The sequence below is a fragment of the Sander lucioperca genome, chromosome 14 (assembly GCF_008315115.2).
Source record: "Sander lucioperca isolate FBNREF2018 chromosome 14, SLUC_FBN_1.2, whole genome shotgun sequence".
Classification (NCBI taxonomy): Eukaryota; Metazoa; Chordata; class Actinopteri; order Perciformes; family Percidae; genus Sander; species Sander lucioperca.
The window spans coordinates 19,159,192-19,182,241 of NC_050186.1; the positions used below are offsets into that span (position 1 = coordinate 19,159,192).

Sequence of the window (23,050 nt, forward strand, 5' to 3'; positions counted from 1 at the left end):
ATTAGTGAATAATGACCATTACATTCTGGACATTTCTTTCTTTGTGAATTATGTTTGGAAATTGTGGTATTGCTACTTTTACTAAGTACGTAATGTAAAAGATCTTATTACCACCTCTGCTTATCAGGCAGTCACATCTGCTTTCAGCTCCACATACTGACCTGATTTAAAGCAGGGGTGTCTGAAACAAATCAATTCAAAGTCATGTTTCTAAGCATATCTCATGAAGTATGAAGGTGGTGAGACAATGTTAAATATGTTTTTTGAGCTGATAAAGAGGGCCGAGCCTCTGAGAACAAGAACACATTCACAACAAGTGTGAATTTGTCACAAAATGAGCACACACCATCAGGTCATGAGTGTCTCATTTTGTCTGTATTGAGAGTGTTGCATTCAGTGCCACTTAACGGACACTGGACACAAGCTATACTGCAGTTGTAACATAAAGAGCCTTTTCATGGACGGAGGAGGAAAATTCAGCCAACAGAAAATAGACTGTCTCCTGGAACATCACTTGGATTCACTTGGGGAAGCTCTGCATTGGTAATATCTACAGTACGGCTGAGGTAAATGGCTCTTTCATAGCCACTAAATAGACAAGTCTTCAGCAGAGAGAGCTGCAGTGTTGTAGCTGAAACTGGGAGGGAGGGTACTGGGGGTGGAAAGGGAAGCACGGGAAGTGATGGGGTCAGAGACACAAGCCAATGTAAAGGCTGGGAAAAGACTGGAAGGTTTGCTGTGGGAATTTGACTTCTCTGCTAAGATTAGCCCACCATGAAGCTGCATCTATGGGAGCAGTTTAACACCAGGGCTGCAAATAATCAATATAGCTTGATTAATATAGCCTACGGATTATTTTTTTGAATAAAAAGTCAAAAAACTACAACACAATTTTATTATTTGATTAATTGTTCAAGTAATGTATCAAATAAAAGGCCAAACCTTCTTTGATTCAAGTTTATGAAATTTGAAGATTTGCTGCTTTTCTCTTTAAATTTAATTATGTTGTCGTTACCATGACGTTGCCACGTCTGTATATAGACTGTATATAAGAAGGAGTCTCCCCGGGTTGCGTGGCAACGTCATGGTAACGACAACATCACAAGTTGTGCTTTTTACCTAGCTATACTTTTTACACTTGGAGGTGCCTGTTACCTCTTAAGCAAAGATGCTTCATAACAATTAGAAAATATTATTACAAATAAGATTTTTCTAAAACGTCTCTGCCTTTAGACAGAACCAGGCTAGCAGTTTTTACGTGTTTTCAGTGTTTGTGCTAATGTTAGCTAACGTTAATACTTTAGATAGCTAATTACATAACGTTACTTAGCTAGCATACAGACAGTGTGGTAGCGATTTTCTCATGTAATTATAGGCAAGAAAGCAAATAAACACATTATTTGACAGACAAATAATCACACTGCTACACCCAGTGATATATATATATATATATATATATATGTATGTCCCATTATTGATTGAAAAAGTGGTTAAAGTTTTATTGATTCACATCGCAAAGATTTGGTAAAATACAGATGAAGCCAAATATGCTGCATACAAAATCGGTTTTATGTCAATTTGATTTGATGACATGTCATTTTTAATCAGGACAAACAGCTTCTTCCTATATCAATAGAGCTAAAATTACATTTCCTAACATTGAACCAAGTTTCAAAAATGTATTGAAAAATATCATAAATATATTGCATATTTTGTGTGTATTTTCTCACATGATTACTTATTTCATAATGTCTTATTTATTTAGGGATTGTATGAAAGTCATTAGGGGAGAGAGGGGGTCAGAAAAGGGGAAGGCTATTTCTTTCTTACATTTTTTATTTTATTTAACTTTTTTTTATGCTGTGAAGTCTCTGTGTCGCTCAGTGTTATAATCATATGCACATTAGAAGTTCAGGTGATATTTTAGGGTTTAAATTGGGGTCCACAATTAAAGAAGTTGGACTAATTTAACAGGTATATTATTTTGTTTAATCTTGTGTGAAAATCAAAAGGAGAGTTTAAACATGAATGACCCTGGGGAGGGCTTTGGTTTTGAAAAAGTAAGAAACATATCATCAGTCCCTCTCACTACCCCAATCATTTTCATACAGTCCCTTATTTTAATACCAAACACTTTGGGTCGCCCCAAAAATCAGTCCTTCCCTTTGCATTCAGTGAGGTGGATCTTTAGGGCACAGTCAAAGTGTCTGTTAGTGGTAATGCACTCGTCCAATAGTCCCTGTCCCTGTGACCAGAATGTCCGGCTGCCCGTTCCTCCAGATCTCCCTGACTATTCGTTCTCTCTCCTCCAGACGTCGTGCCTTCTCCAGCTCCTCAGCTGACGCAAACACGTTCACACTCCTCAGAGTCCCGTTAGACTGGCTGCTGTGATCACTCATGGGCCCCATTGTCACTTTAGGGATCTCCGCCTCCTCCCCATCTTCCTCTGCGATGCCCTCCTCATCCTCATCCTCATCCTCCTCTTCCTCGCTGGACTCCTTCAGCTGTCTCCTTTCTGGGGAAGGGGGAGGTCTGCTGTGGCGGCGAGTCCTGCAGGCGATGCCAGCCACCAGGAGGCACAGTGCCATGAGCAGGCCGAAACAGACACCCATCATGAAGTAGAGGGCGAAGCTCTCTGGATTGGCTGTGTGGGCAGAGAAACACAATGGACGAGTTTGATATGACCTCGACAGTAAGTACCAAGTCATTTTATATATTTACTCAAGTACTGTACTTAAGTACAATTTGGGTACTTGTACTTTACTGGAGAATTCCCATTTTGTGCTACTTTATACTTCTACACCACTACATTTGAGAGGGAAATATTATACTTTTTACTTACTTACTACATTTCTTTGACAATTGCAATTATTTGTTACTTTTTAGTACAAAAGCCAAAGTGTAAAAAAGGACAGCTTGTTTTGTTGTTACTTTAAGGTTGCCATGACTCTAGTCTATATCGATGACGTTCCACTTCCGGGATTGTTCAGGTGCCGTCTGAAATTCCGCCTGATGTCCGTTACCTTCTGCTTTCATTGTGTTGGCATTCTAAACTCCGGTGGATTTCTGAGGACTATGGTTAACTGCTCCTCAGATCTCTGCAGGGTAAATCCAGACAGCTAGCTAGACTATCTGTCCAATCTGAGTTTTCTGTTGCACGACTAAAACAACTTTTGAACGAGTGCATGTTCCACCAAAACAAGTTCCTTCTCGAGGCTATTTTACAGAGGCACCGTTATTGTGTTCGGCGCTTAGCGCCGCCCAAAACGATTGTGATTGGTTTAAAGAAATGGCAATAAACCAGAGCACATTTTTCTCCCATCCTGGAATGATGTGTGGACTAGCCAGACCCTCTTCCGCGGCACTGTTGAGGAAGGTCTGGCAATGCAAGACTACACCCTGCCCCACCCGTTTCCAGTCTTTGTGCTGAGCTAAGCTATGTGGCTACTGGTGGTAGCTTTATATTTAGGAAGTGTATTTCCTTTAAACATTTGTAGAGGCCTGAAAAAGTAAAACTATACAGTATTTGGCAAGAACGTTTTTTTTCTCTATATTTCCTACACTAGTAATCATCTGGTGACTCCACAGATTCATGCTGTTTTCATTGATGGAGCCCTGAGCCCCAGGTTGAGAACAGTTATACACATTGAGGTTTTTACCTTTGACGTGAGCGTAGGTCGCCATGCTGTTACTAAGCAGCTCCATGTCTCTCTTAACAGGCTCCATCCTGGTTCACTATGGGTTCAAATATCTACCATCTCCAGGACTTTCTGTTACACACTGAACTCCAACACCAAGACAGATCCTGTTACCAAAAAACACAAGGAGACAGTCAGTCCTGTACTAATCTGATATAATAAAATATAGTGTCACTTTTAAACCCACTAGGGAAGTCTGAGCTCATCCAAAAGATGCCCAAAGCCTAACAAAATGTTCCCCACCCATCATTCCTGTGATCTAAACTGGGGTCAGAGGTCAGTAGAGGAGGACATTGTGTTCCTCGTAAGTGTTTTACACTCAGGCCTGCGGTGAGACAGCTACATGAGGCCCTCTGTGTCTGGTGTGTCGGATGTTTATATTTATGACATTAGTGCCTGAGGAGGCTCTTTCCCAGCATCATGCAAATGTTTTTTTTTTTTTGTTCCTTTTTCCCACAGAAAACAAGTCACATAACAGATTTCACATGGAAACTCCAGCTATTAACAAAATAATTTATTGTTGTCTACTGTACCGGAAAGAACAGTCACATCAACAATGCTTACGATGTTTAGCAGGTATAATGTTTACTGTCTTAGTTAAGTGTTGGCATGATAATGCTCATTAACACTAAACTCAAAGACAGCTGACGCTTATGGGAAGATAGTTCTAAAGGTATTGGACAAACTAAAAATATTAACCTGATACTGGCATTTGATGAAAAGTCAGAGGAATCACCAATGTTATTGCAGTTCTTCTTGTGGGGGACATGAATGTTTATAGTGAATTTCATCCAGTAGTTATCGGGACATTTCACTTAAAACCAGAAAGGTCAACCTCATGGTGGTGCCATGCTATAAAAGTCATGGCATCACCAAAGTCAGTAGGAATCATTCTCTGGGAAACATGAATGTCTGTACAAAATGTCATGCCAATCTATCCAATAGTTGTTGAGATATTTCAGCCTGAACCAAAGTGGTGGACTGACCTACCGACATACGGACATTGACATCCCTTTCCTGTCCCTGGCCCTAATTACTGTGGATAACTAACAGACCCCATTGGAACTACTTTCTACTGGGGATTGTCACAGATGGTCCCACAGTTACAGTAAAGCTTGATGTAAACATGGTGACTGATATTTCCCACCCCCTCACATTCCCTGTCATTACAACAACACTGTGCGTGGGAGCCGAATGTTGTTCTTTCTGGTGCTTTCTCTCCAGGGAGAACGAAATCATGCCCTGCTCAAATCGCTGCCATTTGGGGGGCCTGAGTCTTTCTCCCACCCTGATCTTTATCCTGGTGACTCTTGGCAGACCGTGTGCACTCTCAGAGGCTTTCTTTTTTCTTTTTTTAAGGGGGCAATTACAGTGGTCGTCTCTATGGTGGCCGCTGACTCATGGGAACTGGTGGGTTTCGATCAGCACTGCCTTCTGTTCGGCATTTAACTCACAGACCGAAGAGGCATGACTCCATCTGAACCCTCAATTTGCGGCCTCCAGACCTTAACAACATAAGTGGACAATTTAGTTTCTGCTTCAGCTCGTTTAAAGTCAAACAGTGTTTGTTTTAATTAATGACTTCTACATGCCCACCGATCAGACTGTTGATCAAACTTGTAGCATTTATTACCCTGCAGTTATGGCCTTTTCATCAAGTCATATTTTTTTGTAGTTTGAGTCTTTAAAGGAATAGGTTACATTTTGAGATATATTCACTTTCTTGTGGAGAGTTACATGAGAAGATTGATACCACTCTTCATTCAGAGAATGGTATCGATCTTCAAATCTAACTCTCGGTAAGAAAAGAAAGCACAAATATTATTTTCTTTTAATAACAGTCTGCTTGTGCAGTAAAAATATTTCTACTTGTTTCCAATGTAAATTTACTTTTTTCGTTGCAAAATTAAGTTTCATTTTCCTTTAGTGTAGTGCAGTTGCCGGTCTTATTTTGTCAAATTTCAAGCTGATGTCTGAAAACTTCTTAAAACAATTTGATTTCTGTTAAAATTATATCACTTCACTGGCACTTTCACTTGTTTTAAAAGATTTGTAGGAATTAATTATAGACAGAAAGGATAAGACGTTTTGCAGTGCCACAGTTGACCATTTGGACAAACAACACTATTGTGCCCTAGCAGAAGCATGTTCACACTCTTCATCTGTTCTCTCACTTGCAGATTAACACTAAAATACATATAATTTTATGCAGAGCTCCACAGAACTTCATGACAGCCTGAAGCAGGAAGTTTGTGGTGAAGTTTGCCCGAGCTGGGAGCACAATACAAATACCAGAGAGAGACAAATGTCCATTTTTTTTTTTTTACAGCCACCGCAGTCTCTTGCAGACAGATTTAACACCTAACATTTCCAGACAAGTCCAATAACTTCTCAACTTAACTATACACATGCAAAGCCCGGCAGCTGTAGCTGTTAATGTAACCCCATAAAATGCACTCCCGTTCAACCCTCCCACACTTCCTGTCTAGATAATCCTATTTAAGTCAAAAGATGAAACCTGAAACCATTGAAAATAAGACTTGTTTTACAGTAGTCCACCAAATATTTACTGGAGTGACTGTCAAAAATACTTTGATCTAGCACAGTGGAAAGTAGATAAAACTATAAAAGAAATACATGAAAGAAGCTGGGTTTTCTCTTCAAATTTATATTCAAAGTGTTGATGATTTTGGGCTTTGTAGCTACTGCACCTATAAAGGATTTTATGGTCTGCGGTATTATAAAGAACATGGTGCAGGCCCTACTAATAAACTATGTTTGTTGCCTTGTTTATTGCCTGACAGCAAAGTAACAGCAGTATATCCTTGTGAAAATGTAAAAATGTTTAAAGTTGTAATTTGCATGCTTCACATAAAAAAATGTGTCATAAGTAAAAGACTAAAAGATAATCATCATCTTGAATTATCACTCACCTTGGTCCCGGATGAGAACTGCACAGCTTGACTAACACAAAGTTTCCACTAAAAAAACAAAGAATTTAGATCCAAATTTGAGCCTGGTCTGTCAACACTTAGATAAGATCCCATAATTTGGACGCAGGAGCAGTTAGAGGTTGTTGGTCACTCAGTGTTCGTGACAAAGGAGCTGATGTAGCTGCTGGAGAGGGAGCAGCCCTCCAATATGATCCATTCCCTGTCATCCTTTAGAGGAGGAGGACCAGCCAGAAACGGTCCTCACATGTGTTGAGAAGGAGGTGTTTCCTTTTCCTGAGAGATAACTCAAACTCATGCATGTGCCACTGGCATCTGACTCCAAAATAAAAGCCACAAAATGACGATAAACCACACTGAAGTCGACACTTTTATAGAAATCACCCTTTACGGGAGTTATTCTGCCTCTGTGCAGATTTGAGCCACACTAGTCCAGATGGGAGGTGATCTTTCCTCTGCTGGCCACAAACGCACCAGAGTGAGGTCTGTTCACTGTTAAGCCAGAAGGGTGGGACAGGAAATAGCTAGTCGGCTGCCATGGGCACCGGGCCGCGGTGCCTTCGGGGGCTGGTGGATTAATTGAGCTCTTTGTATTTTAATCTCAGCGTCGGGGGAGGAGAAAAAAAGACCTCAGCAGTGCAGTTTGTGTCTCTAGATAGATTTTTTTATTGATCCCAAATAATGTTGTTGCAGCAGCAAAATTTCAGACACACAGCACACATACAGAGTAAACATTAAATAATAGGAAACAATATACATGAAATAATAGAATAATACACTAGCAATATTTAAAATATATACAATTTGGAAATAAAATGTACAACTGTTTCTAAGATATAGATAGATAGATATAGATAAACTAACTGAGTTTAATAACTAAACAGTGGAGCCAGCAGGTGCTGCTGTGTGATGGAGTCCAGAGGTGGAATGTACATTAACTTCTGTACTGTAATCAAGTACAATTTTGTATTAGGCGTTTCCATTTTATGCCAATTTATACTTCTACTATTCTGTTTTGGAAGTACTCAAATATTAGAAACAATTAGCAATAGTATAGTGCAGAAATACTCTTACAAGTAAATGCCCTGCATTTAAAATTTTACTTAAGTAAAACTACAAAAGTATATATATATATATATATATATATATATATATATATATATATATATATATATAACTTTATATACTGCTGAGTAGCTAGTGAACTCCCCCAGGGGATCAATAACATCTTGTTGATATAATAACACAATTTAATTGTTAATTATATTATGTATTATTAATCTGAATATGCAAATAAATATAGTGGAGTAAACAGTACAATATTTCCCTCAGAAATGTAGTGGAGTAGAAGTAAACTACAAATTCTCAAGTACTTCAGAATTGTTCTTGAGTACAGTACTTGAGTAAAGTACATTCACTTTTAGTGCTTTAAGTACATTTTACTGATAAAACTGAACTTTTACTTAAGTATGAAAATGAATGCAGGGCTTTTCATTTGTATGGAGTATTTTTACATTGTTGTATTGGTACTTTTACTTAAGTACAGTATCTGATTACTTCTTTGACCACTGGTGAAGTCTGAGACACTGACCCAGGCCGGGTTTTGTCTTGTAAAAGAATTGTTTATGCGGTTGAGCCTGTGCTATTCTGAGTTTAGTGAGTGTTGATGTGGCACTCTGTCGTGTTTTTAGCAAAGCAGTAAGCAGTCATTATGTGGGCTGCTGTCATGTCGGTTTTTAAGCAGTCAAGAGAAAAATATGTCCCTAAAAACACACTGAAGCCACAGCCAAAACAATGACCCAACCGCAGAGGGACATTCCTGTGTGAATATTTTTTAATTTAATGCACTTAAAATGACATGGCTGGTAAATGCACTCCCATCTATCTACAGCACAGGGTTTTTCTGCACCAGCTGCCTCCGCTTCTGTTATGTCAGGCCTGTCCTCTTCCTGACACTGTGTATGAATAACATACCCCTTTGCAAATTCCTCAAATTCCCAATCGTATTTGTGTATTGGAGAACACTGGGATGGCAGTTTCCAAGAGAAACACTCTCTTCCTTTCACCCCGCTCCGCTTGTTTCCATTGGCTAAACAGAGTCCCATCCTGCTCGGCTTGGATGTCACACCACCAATCACAGGAGAGAGTGACAGCTCACTGATGCATGCAGCAGAGATGTTTGTGAGGTGGAAGCTGTGAAAACACGTCTGCTTGTTTTTCCCTCCACCAAACTGGCATTGATCATGACTGTTTTCCTGCATGTGGGCAGGTATTAACTTTCTTCACAGACAGATGGGCTTTGTAGTGCTCAAGAGCACAACACTGACACTCTGGGCCACACCCGCACTCACGATTTATTGTCATCTGTTCCATTAGATTTTAAATAAAGCAGTCATGTGATGGAACAAAGAAATGTTTTGAGCAGACAAATGAGTTAATAAGCATCTTTATTCATAATTCCTGTCTGTATTACAAAAAAATAGTTCTTACTTCTTCAAAATAAATGGATGGCTCTATTGTGTCAATTACAAACTTCAAACCCAATGACCAAAACACAAAGACAGTGTTCAACTCATTAGCTCGTCCAGTGGTTCATCAAAAATGTCTGTTTTCTGTAGAGCTGCAACAATAAGATGATTAATCAATTGAAAGAAACTATTACTACTAACAACTGAATCATCGATTAATGGTTTCAGTCATTTAAGCAAAAATGCCAAAACATTCTCTGGTTCCAGCTTCACAAATGTCTGTATTTGCTGCTTTTACGGTTTCTTATCACTGTAAACTTTGTTTTGTCAGATATAACAAGATGTCATTGGGCTCTTGGAAATTTGACATTGTGACCTTCTGTAATCCGCAGATTAATTAATAATCAAAATAGTTGTTAGTTGCAGCATCGGTAAGGCTATATTGCCAAACCTTTTAGCTTATGACCCCTCATCACAGGTCGTGAGATGTGAACAGTTCAGTCAGATAAACAATGTATTTTTACGTAACTGAAATATTTTTTTCGTTGTCATCCCTTGAATCATTTTGTGACCCTTCAGGTTGGAAACTGCTGATCTAGTGTTATGCTGGTCTTCAAATCTGGAGAAAAAAAAATGCTGGTTGTCTTACAGTAGCAGTACCCACCTGAGTTTTGTATTCTTCTATGAAAAAGAAAATAAGTTTTATTTTTTCTTGGAGTACTCTTTTCTGCCTCCTCCATGACTGGCAAAGTTGCGGACGCGGTGGATCTTGGCAAGCTGGCTCTGTATGGTCTTCATTATGTCCATGTGGTCTGGGATGTGGACGTAGCGGACGTTCCTGCCCGTGATAAACAGGTCCTGCAGCCGGGTGAGCTTACCCCGTCTGTCCCGGTACAGCACATCCTCCAGACGTACGTTCATGAATGCGTCCACGTTGACCACGCGGCCCCGCGCTGTGCTCTCGTTTCTCAGGTCCACCGTGGTCACCTCTCCCTGCAGGCCCTGCAGCAGGACCACCATGCTGTTCTCTGCGATTGTGCGCTCCCGGATGGAGTTGAAGACTTCAGCTACAGGCACCAGGCCCGACAGTGGGGATTCAGTCCCCCCAGACTCCATGGACACTGGCGAAGAGGATCTCCAGAGGTCAGGGATACCTGCAGACAAGCAGAAGATTAGCTACTGCCATACAATTCATTAGCAACACTGCTATTTATTGTGTAACATGTTTTATTGATGTTTGTCTACAGTATGTATTTTATATGTCTAGGGCCTAGACTCTAGGCTACGTGTAATGCTGCGGTCACTGTTAACCCTTGTTAACAAGCTGCATCGAAAACTAATACGGATTCTGGTTCTGTGCAGTAAAACTGAAGTGAACAGAAACCAAAAACTGGGGAAATATGAAAACTTCTAATCAAAACAACTTATAGTTAGAGCCGAGAAGAGTTGTAAAGCCGCAGTAGTAATTTTCCTCGTCAGTGAAAAGCTTTAAAACATTAAATTTCAATCAATGTAAATTAGAAAATACAAGGAATTTGGTTTAAGTCATACATTACCTTGATCAAATTGAAAATCTGCATTTCTAGCTTTCTAATTAGGCACTTGCATTGCATTGTAACTGATGATAGCACTGTCTTTTTCACAAATAACCACAGACTTAGGCACACCTGCATTTAATTAGAAATCGGAGTCAATCAGCATTTCGGTGATGCACTGTTACTGAACACATAAGAGACTCGGTAGTCATTGTGGGAGCTCAGTACAGAAAACAGGTAAGATATTATTACTCCAAAAGAAATATATATACTATAATATGAAATGTATATATCCCAAAATAAAAACATTATAAAGAGGATATTAGTATTTTAAGTGCACTAATAGATTACATGAGGTTTCCAAGCAGAAACACAGGGCAGGAATTGACATTTTTTTTAACACATACACTGTCGTTATTGATCAACTATTGATATGGGCAGCATCACTATCAGTCGTATAATCATGTTTACTACTAATATTTAGCTGATTGTGGGGCTGACGTTAATTTTGCTGTTAAATTCAAAGAAGGAACCTTTCATAAGGCAGATATGATATTGGTATAGGTTTATGGAGGACAGACGATGCAGCTCAACTCATTTATGCATCATTCGCCTCAAAATGACCAGTTGTATTACAAGACAGATTCACTTTTAGCAGCGCGCCAGAGCAGATAACACATATTGTAAATATTATATTCTTAGATGTGTGTTAGACTTACCTGGATTACTTAAATCCTTATTTCATGTGAAAACCAACACCAAATCTTTGCAATTGGAGATAAACCGTTCGAATACCGGTTTATATACTGTCTATGTATGTCAACAAGTTTTTCCGCATGAAGTCCTAAGCGCAGCGTGATGACGTTTCATGGTTTTGCGTAAATTTAGAACAACATCGCCCTCTGCAGGCGGCTTCAAAAAAACAAACTGCAGAACAATAATGTATGATTTTTTTCCTAAATATATCATATTTATGATTAGAAGGATCATGTTAAAATAGCAATAAATATACTATGTCGAGGAAAACTTGGATATATACAAAATAAATACAAGGGATAAATAAAATCATGAATCATGAAATGTATTTCATGATGTGTTCTTGAGGTTTATTTATAATGCATAATAAAATGTATTTCAGAAATCCTTTGGGAAATTTGATATGCAAGCACCATATTTGACTAAATCTCCAGATCCTAAGGCAATTTGATCAATAAGTAAAACAATTATTAATATAAATAATTTCTGACACTCCTAAATCCCTATCAAAATCCCTGCATCAGAACAACTAATTTAGTCTTATATCGTGTTAAAAAACAAACAGAACACAAACATAAAAATATGAATAAATGCTTTATTTAAAACATATACTTATTATGTAGAAAATACATTATGAAATATAGCAGTACTTACAATGTGTACTGCATTCATGTAGTACTTTTCCAAGTGCTAGTAATTTATAGTATAGTTTAGGAGTCATTTGATATTTATCATACTCTCTAATCTACTTCAATGTTAAACAACCAGTTGTAGAACTGAATACATCAACAACTGCACATTTTACAGGTTAAACAGAAACTCACAGTGACAGATAATGTGATTTTGCCTGAGATAAAGAGTGAGGAAGTAAAGTTAAAATAACAAATGAAACTACACAACAGGGTCAGAGGTCGTCCATCATGGCCAGCAGGTCGTCTCCTTTGCTGCTGCTGAGATTTTCCGGCTGCTCTTCTCCCTCTGCAAACTGTCCCGCGATTTGAGCCAGTTGAGTCGCAGCCTGTTCATCCTGAAACAAACAAAATTCCAAACATGTCGATTCTTCACAAATTTATAAAACCCAGTGATGTGCGTATAATCATATTATAAATTACTCTGGTCTATGCAGTTTACATTTACTATACCTTCCTAACTTTGCTACTAATAATCAGATCACTGTCACTTTTGCCTTGTAATTTTATCTTTAATTGCTCTTATATATTTTCTATTTTTACTTCTATAATTATTTATTTATAGTTTAATATTATTATTATTATTATTTATAGTTTAATACACCTTATCATTGGGTTTTTACTTTCTATTTGTCTGTACTTATTTCTGTCCTTGTTCATATCAATTATAATATATGTCAGCCTGATAAGGAGTGTCCCATCAGTGCCTGGTGTTTTTAACGTGCTGACACTCCTTTCTCAGGTTTAGATGTTGCTGACAGATTTATGACTAAAAGCTGGCTTGTTAACAGCCCACAGTATTACATCACCCTACCTGCATCGCTTGAATATTTATCACTCCAAACAAGGGCTCCTCAGCGCCACTTGAAGCTTCCCTGTTAACCAAAATATAAAGTTATATTGGTGTGAAATAATGTCAATTAAATAGCAGAGAATGAGTAAAGAAAAAGAAAAGCACTCACGCCTCCTCCTCCTCCTCTTGGTCTGTAGTAAACAGGTTGATCTGAAAGCCAGTTTCAGTTTTGGGCATGTCGTCGGCCTTCATGCTGCCCATTAGACGAGCCAGCAGGTTCAGCTCCTCTTTGGCCAGCAGGTTGGGAGTGTCATCCGTCTGCAGCAGGATGGTGGAGGTGTACAGGAAGGTTATGCATGATTCATAATGTGAGATGACTGAGAGAAGTGTGCAGTGATGGAAAAGGTATCCACATCCTAGTTGCGATACCACAATTAAATACTCAATTACAAGTAAAGGTCTTGTAATCAAAATCTTATTTAAGTAAAAGTACACAAGATTATCACCAATATGTACTTACAGTATCAATAGGAACTTATACAGAAAAATAACCCTTTTGAAGGTTATAATATTTAAAATTGTATAACTTTATTATTATTAATGATGATGATATGGTTTGTATGTAAAATCTTAATTTACACAGAAACTAGTAACCAAAGCTCATACAAATGTAGGGCAGTGGAAAGTAGAATATTTCTTCTTAAAATGTAGTGGATTAGGAATATGAAGTAGAATATTAAGTATATTACAAGTACCCACCACACATTGTACTTACAGTACTTGAATAAATGTAGTTATGTTACATCACTGGCATTGCGCTTATATATTTATGTAAAGATATTAGTTGAGTAACGCATGGTAGCTTGCTGAAATCTGTGTAGCTCCATTCTGCTGTAAAATGTATTTAAATTCATTTAAATGTAGGTGTACTGTTGTCTGAGGAACTGTATAGTTAGGGAAAAATGAACATGTAATATAAAAATAAATCAATATGAAAAGTTTAGGAGCTTAATTACACCTGTGTTTTTTCTGCTGATAGGGCTATTACCTTGACAGAGTGAGCCTTGGATGTGTGTGTCTCCTCTGGGTGATTTACAGTGTACCTTTTTTAATTCATGAAACACAAAAAAACAGCTCTGTCATCTTTTAATCCACATATATCATATTACCCATATAAGCTAAAGTATATGCGCTGTAGTAGCATACAGTTCATACTTACATGTTCATGCCCAGTCTGATGACTCTGTCTCCATGCAGTTCAAAACATCCCTTTCTGATGGGGCTGGTGTAACTTCCTCCTGTGGGGAACTCACTTCGTCTCACTTCTCTGCCCTTTCTGTCAAATGTCCTGTGGAAACAAAAAGCAGATGATGACACTCTGGAATATTGAGAGATTCCTTATAAGCAGTTTAAAATGTAGACATGTCCGCTTGTCAGTGGAGCCTTTGCAGTTGCGTCATACAAGCAGCCACGTCTGGTGCCAATGGAGGTCAAGTGTTAAATTATCTGTAAATGACGTCCAACACTCAGGCTAGAAAAAAATGATTAGTGTGTAAAGGTAAGGTAGATTTATATTGGTTGTGAAACCCCTTGCGCATACAAGGTTATGGACAGTTACCCTGAGGAAATGGCTACTTTTGCTAGTATCCACATCAAATAAATTGTCGTCTAGTTGCTCATAAAAAGAAATATATACGTTCGATAAATTTGAAAAAGAACAGATTTATTAGAAATTAAATATTCAGTTTTCCAAGTAAAGAAGCAGAGACATTAACTATCAGTTTAATTGTTTAAGTGTGTTTTATTGTCAGCTGAAACACGCTGTCCATTTTGTAGGCTAAATGGTTTTTAAATGTATCATTAAAGTAACAAAATATACAGCCACATTGGTGCTTTGGGCTAAATGCTGAACGTTAGCATGCTAACATAGAACTTTCTGCTCATCTTGTAACCTACGTGGGTAGTTTAACAAACTTTTCATTAAACTAACAAAAATCTAAATCCATAATGGTGCTTTGAGCTAAATGTGAACATGGGCATACTAGCATGCTCACAATGATAATGACAACAAGCTGATGTACAGTATATCCAGTATGTTTACTGTGTTCACGATCTTAGTTTAGCGTTCTAACATGCTAACATTCGCTAATAGGCAACAAACACAAAGTACAGCGGAGGCCGATGGGAAGTATTAGACAAATGGTAATGATTGAAAAGTTAAGGACTCATCAAAGTTGTTACAGTTCATCCTGAGAGGGGCATTAATGTCTGTACCAAATTGTGTTCCAATCCATCTTGTAGATGTGGAGATATTTCACTTGTTAATTGAATACTTTGGCCTCTTGGTGGTGCGTGATTAAAAAGTCAGAAGATCACCAAAGTTATTAGGATTCATACTCTGGGGACTTTGTATGTCTGTACCAAATTACAAAATCTATGTAGTATTTGTCACGATATTTCAGTCTGTAGTTGTTGAATGCTAGTGGAATCCAGATGCTAGCTAGAAAAGCGGGGCAGGACTGGATCATGTTACGTTATCCAACAGCACTCTGTATGTCAATAAAAGAGAGTTCAACAGATTTCTAATTATTAGGACACATTCAAAGCCATGTTTGTCATCTACCTACCTAATGAGCCCTGGAACATCCATCCCATAAGGCACTGGGCCTGATGTCGACAGGGCAAAACGTCCATTGGGATTTTGGAGTTGATTTTTGAGGAAAAGTGACACCTAAGAGAAGGAAATAAAACTATAAAATAATATTTTCATCTCACTGTATGGAAGGATGAATTTAAAAAAAGCAGAGGACTCACGCGGATATGCATGTCTTGAAAAAATATGAGCAGTGTTTGTCTGAGAAGCTGGAATTCACCCTCTGGTAAAGATGAGTATATCTAAAAGAACAAAAACAGGTCACACAGGATACAGGTGATAAAAACTGACAGCTGGAATCCAGTATACAGTATGTAGTAACTTATTGTACAGACTAGACTACTGCATTCTGGGGTAATGTGATTAAAGCATTCAGTAACAAAATATGATAAAGGTTGATTTAAATAACATCTCTCAGTATACCTCAATGATCTTCCTATGTGTCTCGTCCACTTTGTTCCCGACCACAGGAGTGTCTTTTACAAATTCCCTGATGGTATCTATGTGATTGTAAGTGATGAGCAGCAAGTCTTTAGGCCGTGGACAAAGCAAGACCTGATATTTGAATGCCATGACCATCAGCTCGTAAAGCTACAGGGGGGGAAAGAAAGAAGGTATAAACTTCAAGGATATGCCACCCCTGCAATCAAACAAAACCTGTTTTTTCTCCCATACTACAATTTTCGGTAACACTTTATTTGAAGGGGTGTTTGTAAGACTGACATGACACTGTCATTATTGTGACATGACATCTGTCATGAACATGAAGGAGTCATTTTGAGTGTTCATGACTGTTGTCATTCAGTAAGTGTCATTCAGTAAATTATAACACTTTTAATGCAAAGTTAGCATTGTCCGAGATGTCTTTGTCGTGACAACTTGACATTAACCTAGACAACATAACCTGTCATAAATATGTCACGACAGGCCCAATTATCAAACTTTAATAAACGATTTAGCTTTGTGTGTTAACATTACATTAAACTGTCATTAAGAGGTTGTTTTTAATTGGCTGTCATGAGAGCATTATAATTGTGTCGTGAATATTTTTCCTTGACCTCAACTAAAGTGAAACAATTTGAACCTGTCGTAAAGTTTGATTTCATCATCAAATGCTTATATGACGGTGTCATTAAGAAGATCCATAACCTCAAGTAAGTGGAACCATTTGGACTTATAGGATGTCTTAAAAATTATAAGACCAGTTTGACGACAGTGAATGTAGTATCGAGGTGATTTAATGAATTTTGAACCGCAGCTTTCTAAAGTAACCGCTAACTGTAGTTAGCTAGTTAGTGAATTCAGTTAGCTGTACAGCTGTTAAATTAGCTGACTCAGCCCAGGGCTGCTAAGAGCCAAACCCGGAAAGAAAACCCTCTCGGTAGTGTATTCCCAGTCGAAAAACTGGCCTCCGCTGTGTTTGTTCCCATCCATCTAGCCGTGGTCACCACCACGGACACCAAAAGCTCCGTTAACGACCAAGCGAATTTGATGGCGATGACACGTCCCGCCCTACACGGCCTCTGATTGGCCAACCTATTCTTACCCTAACCAGTCTCACTCCTAATGCCTAAACCTAACCAAAGCCCGTCTACGGAACCTAGCCCTTATTAGAAATTCTTTGATCTAACCAATCAAACCAATGAAGGCAACGAGTATGGAGGGACTTGTCGCGTCGCAGATATTGATTAGCGTTTACAGTAGCCAATGTGCGTTAAGCTGACCGGGGCTAAAAACAGCCTCCGAGACTTACGGAGGACGAGGCCAGTTTTAATATAACATCCATGCAGGGAATGCATTAACGTTACCGAGATGGTTTTCTTTCCGGGTTTAGCTCTTTGCAGCCCAGGGCTGAGTCAGCTAGCTAATTGGACAGCTGTTACGTTACAGCAAACCGAGCTAACGGAAGCTAACTAAAGTTAGTAACAAATCCAAAACTCAATAAATCACCTCGGTACTGCATTCACTGTCGTCAAACTGGGCTTATAACTTTTAAGACATCTTAATGCCAAGTCCAAATTGTTTCACTTTACTTGAGGTCAAGGAAAACTATTCATAATGCTCTCATGACAGCCAATGTACAGTATAAAAACAATCTCTTAATGACAGTTTAATGTAAATAGTTTATTAAAAGTTTGATAATTGGGCCTGTCATGACATATATGACAGGTTATGTTGTCTAGGTTAATGTCAAGTTGTCATAACAGAGATTGTTGTCTTCGTTAATGTCAAGTCATGACAAAGACACCTCGGATAATGCTAACTTTGCATTAAAAGTGTCATAATTTACCGAATGACTCTTATGACAGGTGCCATGTCATAATAATGACAGTGTCATGTCAGTCTTATACACACCCCTTCAAATAAAGTTATCCAATTTTCTCTACATTTTTTTCAAATTGCAACAAGTATAAAAGCTGTAGACTTAAGATTTGGAGTTGAGACACACAAATGAACCCGTGAGAGCTGACTTATTTTGAGGCTTGACTCTCTTGAAAACTTGAATTGACTTTAAACAATTTAAACCATTAAAACCTTAAGATTTTGGAAAATAAGACAGGGCGGCCTTGCATGCATGGCCACACACCCTTAATATAGGCTAGTGTACAATTATTCGGCATGGATTGAAAGAACTTGGTTTTAGATATGTTAACACAACTTTAAAAGAAAACAGAAATGGTTTTAAAACATCTATTTCTATCATCATTTACATACCCTGTCCATGCTGGCAGGGTTCAGCCTCATGATGGAGGCATGTGCTAACCGAGTTAGCACTGTTTTCATGGTCCTGTGAGAATATAGCTGCTGAGGTTTGAGAAGTTCATCCATAAAGTCTTTACCAAACATGGTCCCAACAATGTCATTCATAACTATAAGTGGGGAAGAGACATAAACAGAAAGGTGGTTAATTCTGCTTAGAATTTGCTATTTTAGGTCATGGAATGAAACCGCACAGAAGAGCCTGTTTTGATGTTAATGCAACTCTAATGCATTGTTACTATAGCTGGTTGTCCTCATTGGGATACTGCTTTACAAAAGCAGAGAACAGTAATACAGAAGCAACGGGGGAAAAAATGGTTTAATGTTAAAATAAGACCCAAAAAATACAGTTCCTGCACTCTGTCGCCAGTCTTGAGACCAGGTGCAATATTAAAGTGATATACACATTTAGTTTATCAACAATTATAATCCAATAATAGAGACTAATATACATTATTAAAAAATAGGCCATTCTGCATGAGTACTTTTCCATTTGGTACTTTAAGTATATGCTATATTTTAATACTTTTCTACTTTTACTAAGTACAAATTAAAATGCATGACTGTTAATTACAACATAATATTTCTACAGTATTTCTATACTGTGATATTGCTACTTTAAGTATAATATGTGAGTACTTCTTCCACCACTGCTACAGGGGCACAAGGAGCTGACTAAACAATAATGTGCTGAAATATGGATACCTTTTTTTCTGTCATTTTCTGACCAAACTCCTGCATCCGTGTCAGTTTTCCCAAGTAAGAAAAAAAGAAAATAGACTTGTGATTTGGTGTTGTGCATTAAATATATGAGCTGCACATGTTCAGTTTATAATCTGACAGCTACAGCTTGTCAGGAGGAGGGATGACTGGGTGCTAAACACTTACAGTACACACCTGCCAAGCCTGTGAGTTCTCTAGCTACCTCTACCTTTCTCTGAATTGTCGTCAGATGTGTTGAGAGCGTGTAGGCGTTGGTCCAGAATGTAAAGCATCTCTCCACCAAGATTAATGAAAACCAGAGGGAGAGTTCTCTCAGACATCTTGCAAAGACAAAGAAGGGATTAAGTCGTAGGCAAAAAGCTGGTGCAGAAGTAAGCGTTAGAAGCAGCTGATCCCCTTTTAGATCAAAAACACTCTTCTTGTTTAAAAGGTATTATCTGATTGTTCCCGTTGTGAATAGCCACTGGTAAGAAATTGTCCATGTTAAGTCTTATCTGGTCATGCTTCTCAAGATAACCTGTCACACTAAGATGCAACAGGTGGTGAGGAAGAGGATCAGCGGACACCAGACACAAGCTTATTGGTCAGGATGCGGATGATGTGACAGCACAGCACAACCAACCAAAGAATGGCTTTGTGTACACGTATGTTCAATTTCTGAGAAAAGACAATTCAATCTGCTGTATATCACAGGAGTTTGTGCTTGTTGACAATAATTTAGAGTACAATGCAAACATGAAAGTAAGGCCTGAGAAACCAATTTTAGACATTTATATTGCATTTTATTAAACACTACATAGGCAACATGAGGTAACCTGAACAAAGTATGTGTTTGTTAAACATCTCATTCCAAAACCATAAGTATTAATTTGCTGCTGTAACATCCTCCACTCTTCTGGGAAACCATTCCACAATATTTTGCACACTCTTTTCTAAAATATCATTTGATGCTGAGGCATTTAAGGAATAGTTTGATGTTTTGGGACATTCGCTTATTTGTTTTCTTGTCTTTAGACTAGAAGATTGACAACACACTCGTATCTATACAGTAAATATGAAGTCACAGCCAGAAGGCAAACCAAAAGTACGTGGACAAGGGTGGCCTTATACTATACTTTTGGTCATATAATGTAGCTGCCTACACAAATATTGCATACTGATATTTGTTCCAATACAAGTGAATACATTATAATGATTTAGTTTAGGTCATAAATGAAATTCTACATGCAGTGTTAGTAAAGGATAGTTGCTGTAGCTAAATTGACTCGTCCTTGAAGTCAAATTTTACAAACTAAACCGTTATGATATGATCTGTTCACCACTTATACAATGCCCACACGTCTTTGTCTCTTTCTCTCTTTCTCTCTCCCTGCCATTCCAAAAAAAAGATTAGAGAGTATCATGCAAATGAAAGTGTATCTTTATGCTCACTGTTACGGCTGCTCACTTACAAGGGAGACAATTGCCTATTTGTCACAGTCTTGTCCACGGGTAAAGGCTTTTCTTGGGAAATCTTTTACAAATTGAGAGATGAGACAAAAATGTAAACATCTGGCAAAGAGAGCTAAACAAATCCTGATTGATCTCACCGGACTATACAGTAGAAGAGCCAATAAACCGATTATGAGGATCCATCTTTACCTCTGGCTTCTCTCTATGTAAGTCAAACCTAATATTGATAATTGTATTGAGTTGTAATTTTTTCTTGCCATATCTCCACATTCTGAATAAAAGAATGTGCTTTATCACATCACTTAGTATGGTTTGCTAAGAAATTCAGCAAATATTTGTTTCATTTTTTGACAGTGGTCCTGTTGTTATTTGCTTTTTAAAGAACTATTTAAACTTTTTTCTTCTGTTGAAATGTTCAAATTAGTTAATATCATGTCTTCTCCCACCAGAATAACCAACTGTTCTGGTTCAGGGACAGGTTTCAATGATGTACCAACCCTAGATCCAGAATTGTATAACCTGAACTGGATGAAATCTATACCTGACGAGACTCCAGTATCTGCTATCTCCATTCCTGGAACACATGAAAGCTTAACATTACATGGAGGACCACTTGCTAAATGTCAAGTTTGGACCTTAAAAGACCAACTTAATGTGGGAATACGGTATTTTGATGTGCATGTTGGGATTTGGCTGCCCACCCAAAACCATATTCATATCCGGGATAGACACTGGATGTTTTCACAACACATTCAATTTGATGAAGTCCTAGGGACTGTTTCAGATTTCCTCACAGTCCATAGTACTGAGACTGTGCTGTTGAAAGTTACACTGCAAGGGTTATACCAGAGGAAAGTCGAAGAAGAACTGATGAAGAAATTAATTGAAAAATTTGAAAATAAGATATGGAATAAGTTGTTGGTACCGACCATGGAACAGGCAAGGGGCAAGATTGTTTTTCTCCAGAGTAACATGTTCAATGCTGGAACATTAAATCATGAATCATTTTTCATTAAATATAACGAGCTAATCAATGTTGAAGACAAAATAAAGCAAATCAAGTCACACCTCTGTGACCATCATATTGTACTGACTGACAATGCAGTGTCAAGGTTTGAAAGTCCTAAAAAGTTGGCTAAAAAAGTTAACAAACAGCTTAATAACTTCTTGGTAAAACATAAGAAAGGCTCCTTAAATAAAGGTTGCTTAGGTGTCTTAAGCATGAACTTCCCCAGTGCTGATCTTATTAAAAACATCATTCAACTAAAACCGTGCAATTGTGGTAAAGGTAAAGAAAAAGGACAAAGACCTGATGGAGAGATGACTTTAACTGACACTACACCTGAACCAGAATCAACAACATCTGGGCAGGATTCAGAACCAATGTCTGAACCAGAATCACCAACATCTGGGCAGGATTCAGAACCAACACCTGACCCAGAATCACCAACATCTGGGCAAGATTCAGAACCAACACCTGCTCCAGAATCACCAACATCTGGGCAGGATTCGGATGCAACACCTGCGCCAGAATCTCCAACATCTGGGCAGGATTTGGAACCAACGCCTGCCCCAGAATCAATAACATCTGGGCAAGATTCAGAACTAACACCTGCTCCAGAATCACCAACATCTGGACAAGATTCAGAACCAACACCTGCTCCAGAATCACCAACATCTGGGCAGGATTCGGAACAAACACCCGCCCCAGAATCTCAAACATCTGGGCAGGATTCAGAACAAACACCTGCCCCAGAATCACCAACATCTGGGCAGGATTCAGAACAAACACCTGCTCCAGAATCACCAAAATCTGGGCAGGATTCGGAACAAACACCCGCCCCAGAATCTCAAACATCTGGGCAGGATTTGGAACCAACGCCTGCCCCAGAATCACCAACATCTGGGCAGGATTCGGATGCAACACCTGCGCCAGAATCTCCAACATCTGGGCAGGATTCAGAACCAAAGCATTCCCCAGAATCAATAACATCTGGGCAAGATTCAGAACCAACACCTGCTCCAGAATCACCAACATCTGGGCAGGATTCGGAACAAACACCCGCCCCAGAATCACCAACATCTGGGCAGGATTCGGAACAAACACCCGCCCCAGAATCACCAACATCTGGGCAAGATTCTGAACCAACGCCTGCACCAGAATCTCCAACATCTGGGAAGGATTCAGAACCAACACCTGCCCCAGAATCTCAAACATCTAGGCAGGATTCGGAACCAACGCCTGCCCCAGAATCACCAACATCTGGGCAGGACTCGGAACAAACACCTTCCGCAGAATCACCAATATATGGGCAAGATTCTGAACCAACGCCTGCACCAGAATCTCCAACATCTGGGCAGGATTCTGAACCAACACCTGCTCCAGAATCACCAACATCTGGGCAGGATTCAGAACCAACGCCTGCCCCAGAATCACCAACATCTGGGCAGGATTCAGAACCAACGCCTGCCCCAGAATCACCAACATCTGGGCAGGATTCAGAACCAACGCCTGCCCCAGAATCACCAACATCTGGGCAGGATTCAGAACCAACACCTGCCCCAGAATCAC

At 38.8% G+C, this 23,050-nt stretch overlaps 5 protein-coding genes and 1 long non-coding RNA gene across 9 annotated transcripts; 2 read left to right on the plus strand and 4 right to left on the minus strand.

Annotated features, from left to right (window-relative positions):
* Positions 1 to 1,478: 1,478 nt before the first annotated feature.
* Positions 1,479 to 7,118, minus strand: eva1bb (eva-1 homolog Bb (C. elegans)). Of its 2 annotated transcripts, none has more exons than XM_031295817.2 (3): positions 6,632 to 7,118; positions 3,660 to 3,805; positions 1,479 to 2,644 (listed from the first exon to the last, which is right to left on the minus strand). In XM_031295817.2, the coding sequence occupies exons 2-3, from the start codon at positions 3,724 to 3,726 to the stop codon at positions 2,211 to 2,213; spliced, it is 501 nt and encodes a 166-aa protein (XP_031151677.1). In that variant the 5' UTR covers positions 3,727 to 3,805; positions 6,632 to 7,118; the 3' UTR covers positions 1,479 to 2,210. The 2 variants fall into 2 exon arrangements, with proteins under 2 accessions (XP_031151677.1, XP_035847222.1); XM_035991329.1 differs by lacking the exon at positions 6,632 to 7,118 and adding an exon at positions 5,153 to 5,175.
* Positions 2,491 to 5,199, plus strand: LOC116047206. The gene is made up of 3 exons (XR_004104353.2): positions 2,491 to 2,692; positions 3,829 to 3,831; positions 5,058 to 5,199. It is a non-coding gene; the product is annotated as an uncharacterized LOC116047206 (long non-coding RNA).
* A 1,961-nt stretch (positions 7,119 to 9,079) lies between the features above and the next one.
* lsm10 (LSM10, U7 small nuclear RNA associated) lies at positions 9,080 to 11,589 on the minus strand. 2 transcript variants are annotated; one of them, XM_031295815.2, is made up of 2 exons: positions 11,372 to 11,589; positions 9,080 to 10,271 (listed from the first exon to the last, which is right to left on the minus strand). In XM_031295815.2, the coding sequence occupies exon 2, from the start codon at positions 10,231 to 10,233 to the stop codon at positions 9,820 to 9,822; it is 414 nt and encodes a 137-aa protein (XP_031151675.1). In that variant the 5' UTR covers positions 10,234 to 10,271; positions 11,372 to 11,589; the 3' UTR covers positions 9,080 to 9,819. The 2 variants fall into 2 exon arrangements, with proteins under 2 accessions (XP_031151675.1, XP_031151673.1); XM_031295813.2 differs by lacking the exon at positions 11,372 to 11,589 and adding an exon at positions 10,674 to 10,789.
* Positions 11,590 to 11,989: 400 nt separating this feature from the next.
* Positions 11,990 to 19,584, minus strand: oscp1a (organic solute carrier partner 1a). 2 transcript variants are annotated; one of them, XM_031295812.2, is made up of 11 exons: positions 19,235 to 19,584; positions 19,009 to 19,038; positions 18,259 to 18,413; positions 15,967 to 16,134; positions 15,705 to 15,785; positions 15,518 to 15,621; positions 14,110 to 14,238; positions 13,939 to 13,993; positions 13,060 to 13,208; positions 12,912 to 12,972; positions 11,990 to 12,435 (listed from the first exon to the last, which is right to left on the minus strand). In XM_031295812.2, the coding sequence occupies exons 1-11, from the start codon at positions 19,344 to 19,346 to the stop codon at positions 12,313 to 12,315; spliced, it is 1,167 nt and encodes a 388-aa protein (XP_031151672.1). In that variant the 5' UTR covers positions 19,347 to 19,584; the 3' UTR covers positions 11,990 to 12,312. The 2 variants fall into 2 exon arrangements, with proteins under 2 accessions (XP_031151672.1, XP_035847550.1); XM_035991657.1 differs by lacking the exon at positions 19,009 to 19,038.
* Positions 19,585 to 20,583: 999 nt separating this feature from the next.
* LOC116047494 (1-phosphatidylinositol phosphodiesterase-like) lies at positions 20,584 to 21,812 on the plus strand. Its single transcript, XM_035991624.1, has 2 exons — positions 20,584 to 21,749; positions 21,797 to 21,812. The coding sequence occupies exons 1-2, from the start codon at positions 20,890 to 20,892 to the stop codon at positions 21,810 to 21,812; spliced, it is 876 nt and encodes a 291-aa protein (XP_035847517.1). The 5' UTR covers positions 20,584 to 20,889.
* Positions 21,813 to 21,814: 2 nt separating this feature from the next.
* LOC118493090 lies at positions 21,815 to 22,753 on the minus strand. The gene is made up of 2 exons (XM_035991625.1): positions 22,091 to 22,753; positions 21,815 to 21,955 (listed from the first exon to the last, which is right to left on the minus strand). The coding sequence occupies exons 1-2, from the start codon at positions 22,694 to 22,696 to the stop codon at positions 21,815 to 21,817; spliced, it is 747 nt and encodes a 248-aa protein (XP_035847518.1). The 5' UTR covers positions 22,697 to 22,753.
* Positions 22,754 to 23,050: the final 297 nt, after the last annotated feature.

Bases quoted from the DNA above. Each gene is read 5' to 3' on its own strand.
- eva1bb (XM_031295817.2), bottom strand. From the start codon at position 3,726: ATGGAGCCTGTTAAGAGAGACATGGAGCTGCTTAGTAACAGCATGGCG. The intron at 2,645-3,659 runs GTAAAAACCTCA...CTGCCCACACAG, and splicing joins GACCTACGCTCACGTCAAAG to CCAATCCAGAGAGCTTCGCC.
- lsm10 (XM_031295815.2), bottom strand. From the start codon at position 10,233: ATGGAGTCTGGGGGGACTGAATCCCCACTGTCGGGCCTGGTGCCTGTA.
- oscp1a (XM_031295812.2), bottom strand. From the start codon at position 19,346: ATGTCTGAGAGAACTCTCCCTCTGGTTTTCATTAATCTTGGTGGAGAG. The intron at 15,622-15,704 runs GTGAGTCCTCTG...TCCTTCTCTTAG, and splicing joins TTCAAGACATGCATATCCGC to GTGTCACTTTTCCTCAAAAA. The intron at 12,973-13,059 runs GTGAGTGCTTTT...TTTGGTTAACAG, and splicing joins CAAGAGGAGGAGGAGGAGGC to GGAAGCTTCAAGTGGCGCTG.
- LOC116047494 (XM_035991624.1), top strand. From the start codon at position 20,890: ATGTTCAAATTAGTTAATATCATGTCTTCTCCCACCAGAATAACCAAC.
- LOC118493090 (XM_035991625.1), bottom strand. From the start codon at position 22,696: ATGTTTGAGATTCTGGGGCAGGTGTTGGTTCTGAATCCTTCCCAGATG. The intron at 21,956-22,090 runs GTGTTAGTTCTG...ATTCTGGAGCAG, and splicing joins TGTTGGTGATTCTGGAGCAG to GTGTTGGTTCTGAATCTTGC.